This window comes from Hordeum vulgare, chromosome 7H (assembly GCF_904849725.1).
Source record: "Hordeum vulgare subsp. vulgare chromosome 7H, MorexV3_pseudomolecules_assembly, whole genome shotgun sequence".
NCBI lineage: Eukaryota > Viridiplantae > Streptophyta > Magnoliopsida > Poales > Poaceae > Hordeum > Hordeum vulgare.
In genome coordinates this window covers 376,488,851-376,494,792 of record NC_058524.1, presented here as the reverse complement: position 1 = coordinate 376,494,792, position 5,942 = coordinate 376,488,851, and the positions used below count along the sequence as shown (strand labels likewise).

The following is a 5,942-nucleotide window of genomic DNA, read 5'->3' as shown; positions in this document are numbered from 1 at the left end:
TTAGGGCTGAAGAACTTCATCATCTTCGTCCAATTCATCGTCATACTTGTGTTGTGGCGTTGATGTGCTCGATGTGAATGTGTGTAAGGCGTAGTGGTATCGGTAAGCTCATCAAGTAGGGTACAAGTTGAGCACAAGTCTATACTCGTATGTAACCAAACAACGTGCACTCGTGCGACCACATACAACGCGAGCAACCAAACGCGGTTCATATAGGCGTCGCTACGATGTAGGAAGAGGACATGCAGGCAACCAATCAACATGCAGATGTTGGATTTTTGCATGCATATGCTCAACCAGACCCAATTGGGACAAGTATACAAATGGACAAAAAATGATGCAGGCAACCAAACACGTCATAGCCTCGCATACGCAGCAGCCACTAGGGCCTGTCTAACTTCTGATGGATGTTGGAGAACGACTACACTTACTACCGTGATGCCGAGGATTCAGGTTTTATGATTCTTTTCCCGGGGTAATAGAAGTTTCATCCAAGTTTATAGAGTTTCAGTCAAGAGGCACATGTTCTTCAATATATGGGGGACTAGGGTTAAGCTACACTCTCGTGGTACGCTTCATGCGACTGTAGTTTGTTAGAGAATCTGCCACTCTGTTTTGTTCTCTTCGAATCCCAAAAACTCCCTATCATTCACTAATGACCCTCTCAGAAACTAGTTGTTCATATGTCGAAAGGTCCACACCAAAAGTAGACAGGGTCTTCAAAGCGACAAAAGAATCCTAGTGGACAATGACCAGAGCAGTATGTTGATGGAAAAAACCATACCTTGCAAAACATGGATCTCTGCTTCGAGGGCATCGTTGTAGTGGAAGATGAAGCGTAGGCTGCAAATATAGGGCTGTTTGGATTGACGCCTTGAGATGCCCGTCCAAAATATTGGTGTTGACCATGCATATCATCCGTGTTTGAATCGCTATCAAATACTTTCTTCGTTTTTAAATATAAAGTTTTTTTTTAAAGATTTCACTAGAAGACTACATACAAAACAAAATGAGGAAATCTACACTAACATGTTTATATACATCCGTATGTATTCCCTAATGAAACCTTTAAAAAACTTATATTTAGGAATGGGGGAAGTAATTGATGCGCCCTGGCCTTACCTGTCTACAATCCAGCACCAATTTGTTAGCGAGACACGGGCGGCGGAATCGGCCGGCAATAAATTGGCGCGCCCGCGGTCGGCGAGGCGGACCCTGGCTCAATCCAAACAGCCTCTATCGCCCCGTCACTACCACGCATTATCATACCAGCTGCCACAACATGGATCTCTGCTTCCAGGGCATCGTTGTAGTGGCCTTCTCTCAGAAAGTAAAGGAAGCAAAGAACGACCAAGGCCTGCAACATTTGGATTGCCAATTTTATGGGGAGAGTACTGTCAGGGAGCGCAGAAGGCATACGCATACACCAGAAACTGAATTACCCTGACCGCCTAAACGAATATACTGGAGTACAACCGTGCTTACTTGCTATCGTTCCACTCTCAGAGGGAGAACTTTTACTATCCGTTTTGTTCTATGCATGTCAAAGTTCAGACCTCACCAGCCATAATGAGCCATGGGCGATATCGCTCTCCAATTAACAGAGACACTCACACTACTGTACCAGTAGCCTCGTCATCATGAGCCATACAGCCAGAGAGAAAAAACACTGTCAAATGTAATCACCCTGCACAATCTTCCTGGCGATGAACTTCCCCAGGAAATCAAAACCATGGCAATAGAGAGCTTCGATCTCAGCACGCGTGCCCGTCTCGACCATCCGTGTCAACTCCGCTCTGTGCGTGTCCTGCAGGCACAACGCAGCTTAACTTAAAAAATATGACATCACCCAAAATCCCAAATGCTTGGTGGCATCCAAGTTGGAGGGGCAATGCACTAGGCAGTCTCCTTGGCGCTGTAATGCAATTCAGAGAAGACAGTAATTGACTCCTAATAATGTCAGATGGTCCATAACACACATGAATAGTTTCGGAAGACTTGCAATGTGCGTACTGGTTTTGCGTTCAGGATGATCAGTTGATTGCATATGGGAGTGTATTTAAAGGAATTAAAACTTCTCGTAACAAGTGAAACTTGACCTGAGAAGTAGATACATGCTTAACACTGCCATTTATGCCCCATACTCAAGTTCAACAAAACATTTTATGCCCCATACTCAGCCGTGGAATATACCCAGGGAAGATGCTCGGTGCATTTCAGAGCTCTTGATTTTGTGAGCCAATGTCATGGTCAAATTAACCCGGACATATCGTTAGTCATGCATCTCTCAACTACGCCAGTTTATCAGAGCCGACAAGGTATTAGGTGGCTCCAAATATGGATGATGGAAATGTTATCTGTTGCTACATGAATACACTCTGAAGATTACGTAAAGAATTGCTCTGTATACTTGTCTGGTTGTAATCAAATTGGACTTTTATATTTTCAACACACCACATGCTCTGAAAGTTGAGAAATAGCAGACACACCTGAAGAAACTTAGATGACAGCAAGCTTTTGGCGACCTGCAAATCACGAGGTTTCAACTCTTGGAATGAACTCTGAGGGATAAGCTGCAGATCATCTCCTCTTAGGCCAAGCCATTTTACATTGCAAGCTGGAATTGAAGAATATCATTAATGTCATTCTGAAAATGTGGGCTTGGTCAAGCTTTGATAATCCAAAGGAATACCGTATCTGTATGATTCCAAGCCCATTGATATGCTTCCATATTTGTAAGTACACAGTATAGAGAGCCCTGCAGGGTTCCTGAATTGGGAAGGAATCTAACTTTATCCAGAAAACAAACAACCAAAATAGTACACATAGTATTAACATTAGAAAGTGCTTCCGTTCTCAAAAAAGAAAAACATTAGAAAGGGCTTAACCAGTCCACTAATGCAAATATTGGCATATTTGGAAAAGTCTGGCTCAGTCGATGCAAGATAAACCTGTTTCAGAACATTAAAAGATAAGTTGGATCAGTACGAATAAATTGTGTAGCCGACAATATAACGGGGTGGATTGGAGTTACAGAACCTCGTTGCGATATCAGGATATCCTTTTGCAGTGATCAGGATACATGGAAGCTGATTATATAAGCGGTCTTCAGCCAGCCTCTGAAATATGGCATCCTTGTTCAAATAGAGGGCTGTCAGCTGGAATTAAATCAAGTGGAATACAGTAATGTATTGTAAAGGGCAAAAACAGTACCTTCTCCACTAGAATGAGATAACGGGCATCTGAAGACAAATTTAATCTGCTCAATTGGTTCAGATCCCCAGTAATGGCATGCCCAGAAGGTCCGAGAATGGAACAATCGATGTGTTCTTCCTCTGGTTCCTAAGATGAACACAAAGTTGAGGCTGTTGCAGTTTCATGAGGAGGCAAACAAGAGTTGTATTGATTCCCTTAACAGACAGCACATATTTGTATCAGGCAAACCACTTTTCAGCATACACACACATGCAACACAAGTCGTCCAATCAGTGCCCCTCTACTTGATGCCATGATTCCTAAACTCTGCCTTGTGCAACGGAGCAATGAAACAACATCTACACAAGAGCAAAGTGCAAAATATGAGTAACGGACTATGGATATGTTTCACGATGACGGAACAAGAACAAAGTGCAGTGTTTGAGTTTTGAGGACCTTGGATGGTTTGATTCACATGACGCTGACAGCTGAAGTACTTGGGTGAGTCCGACAGTAGTTTGTAGAACAACTCCCGCTGGGTGACAAGCTTCCCTTCGCCCAAGATCTTGTAGCACATCTCCATGACTTTCCATACTATCAAAATTACACAAGCATTTTAAATGACTGAAAAGATGTGTCCAATTATGAAGAATGCATTCCTGAGATACTGCAGAAATCAACAACAACAACAACAACCTCTGACGAATGCCTTGGCATCATTTTCTCTCATTAGCGACCTCTTGCAGAAGGCGTAGGACAGATACACCGATGAAACATCACTCAGCAAGCCGCTGCGCAGGCTGCAGTTGGTGGACTTGCGGGAAATCTGTTGTGCCGACAACACTTAATCAGACAGTCACAATGCATTTATCAACGGTAAATATGTACAGTATGTACTACAGTAGTAAACTGTGCCAAGATCATGTTGACTGGAAGCTACAACCAACTACAGGGTATGCAAAACATTGGGAACACAAAACAAGAATCCATAAATGAACAACCATCATCGCTAAACAGAAGAACTGGATTATGAAACTGGGACCTAATAACAGCGTCACAAACATTCCAAGTAGCATGGGGTCAAGCTTGCCGAGCTTTTAATTAGTTACATGGATGAAACAGCCATGACTGCGATTATGGGATCAGATGAGATGAGATGGAGGGTTTGGGGTTTATGAACCGCCGTACCAGGGGGAGGACGGAGATGGACGGAGAAGAGGGAGACGAAAGCAAGGCGAGGAAATTGAGCACCGCCACCTCGATCCTTGCCCGAACCTATCGAGTTGGCCACACACAATAGAAGCAAAGCATGTCGATTCGATCAGAGGCAGAGGCGGACGAGGGAAGTTGGCGTATGACAGACCTCGGGGGGCGAGAGCACGTCGGCTGAGCAGAGGCGGCAGTCCGCACCGAAGAGCGACGCTGCGGGAACCTCCGCCTCCGCCTCCGCCTCCGCCTCCGCCATCGCCATCCGCGCTGCACTTCCTACATCGGAGGACGATATGGCAGCTGGCCCTGCTAGAGGCTCTTATGCTGGGCTGGGCTGGGCTGGGCTGGGGTCCAATGAAACATTCGGGGCCTGCACCTATTTTTGGTAATGAGAAAAAATCACTCTAGGTTCGTAAACTTGTGTCGATGGTCACCTCTAGTCCTCGTGGTTCCAAATACCTGAAATACAATTTTTAAATTTGTTTCAGGTATTCATATACAGACCGTTCTATAATTTTCTCTACGTATTCACTGATTTGCATCGATCAACTCGAGCCATGCGGGCGCTGACTGCCACAGCCACTCCATCGTTTTTTTAAGGCAACACCAATTCTCATTAACTAGGACGGTGTGAGGCCAAATCCCCCTCAACACAAACTGCCACTTGGGCAGGAACAATGTTTTCCCACTCCTCAAAGTGATTTGTTTCATACATACGACCAATACAAGCTAGTTGATGCGCGACACCGTTAGCTTCTCGACGACAAAGCGAAATCTTCTGTTGGGAGAACCAGATCTTCAGTTGGTATTTCATGTCCTCTATGACCGCAGCATACGCTGATGCATCCGCACAAGTTAGTTCCATAGCCTCCATCAATAGCATGTTGTCCGTTTCAAATATCACCCGTACCACTCCCAGCTTCACCGCCATTGTTATTGCATGTGAGAGGGCATAAACCTCAGCAGCGAAAGCATCCTCTGCCTGTGCCTGGCGACCCGCCCGAGCAGCTAAAACTTCGTTGCTATCTCTAGCGACAACACCCCAGCTCGAGTCCGCCTGCCCTGGAATAAAGGATCCATCCGCATTGATCTTGATCATACAACTCGGAGGTGGTTTCCATTTGGTAGGGCACTTGCCTTTGCCTGGTACGCTGAAGATCTGCATATACTCCATAAAATTGGCCCGAGTTCTTCGCGCCACCTCCTCGGCTTTCTCCGGCAACTCCCCTTCCCTCAGCTTGTTTCGATTGGACCACCATAGCCACCAGAACATAAGGATGTGCACGCGCTTGATCTAGCTCAGTCCCCATATATAGTCTAGGGCTTGATGCACCGAGGTGATTTCCTGCAGCATCCCTCGTTCCTGCTACATCTCCAACGCCCTCCAGACCCCCTTGACATGTTTGCATTTGATGAACAGATGGCCCCCATCCTCCTCCGCCTTGCCACAGAAGATGCATGTTGTGTCCTCCACCGGAATGCCCCTCTTTTTCAGGTTTGAGCGGAGTGCAAGTGATTCATGTTTCAACCGCCAAGTG

General features: G+C 45.5%; 1 protein-coding gene across 4 annotated transcripts; it reads right to left on the bottom strand.

Annotated features, from left to right (window-relative positions):
- Positions 1 to 1,344: 1,344 nt before the first annotated feature.
- Positions 1,345 to 4,699, bottom strand: LOC123408753 (meiotic recombination protein SPO11-2). Of its 4 annotated transcripts, none has more exons than XM_045101800.1 (11): positions 4,559 to 4,697; positions 4,384 to 4,470; positions 3,892 to 4,021; positions 3,652 to 3,789; positions 3,466 to 3,554; positions 3,214 to 3,342; positions 3,040 to 3,134; positions 2,889 to 2,951; positions 2,693 to 2,769; positions 2,490 to 2,617; positions 1,345 to 1,807 (listed from the first exon to the last, which is right to left on the bottom strand). In XM_045101800.1, exons 1-11 carry the CDS (start codon positions 4,664 to 4,666, stop codon positions 1,673 to 1,675), a joined length of 1,179 nt encoding a protein of 392 aa, XP_044957735.1. In that variant the 5' UTR covers positions 4,667 to 4,697; the 3' UTR covers positions 1,345 to 1,672. The 4 variants fall into 4 exon arrangements, 2 of the variants coding, with proteins under 2 accessions (XP_044957735.1, XP_044957736.1); XM_045101801.1 differs by having other exon boundaries at positions 3,040 to 3,119; XR_006612780.1 differs by lacking the exon at positions 1,345 to 1,807 and having other exon boundaries at positions 2,595 to 2,617; positions 2,693 to 2,790; positions 4,559 to 4,699.
- Positions 4,700 to 5,942: the final 1,243 nt, after the last annotated feature.

Excerpts from the sequence above, each read along its gene's own strand:
- LOC123408753 (XM_045101800.1), bottom strand. The coding sequence starts at position 4,666 with ATGGCGATGGCGGAGGCGGAGGCGGAGGCGGAGGCGGAGGTTCCCGCA. Across the intron at positions 2,770-2,888 it reads ATATTTGCATTAGTGGACTG|GAACCCTGCAGGGCTCTCTA; the intron begins GTTAAGCCCTTT and ends TTCCCAATTCAG. Across the intron at positions 1,808-2,489 it reads TGTCATCTAAGTTTCTTCAG|GACACGCACAGAGCGGAGTT; the intron begins GTGTGTCTGCTA and ends TTGTGCCTGCAG.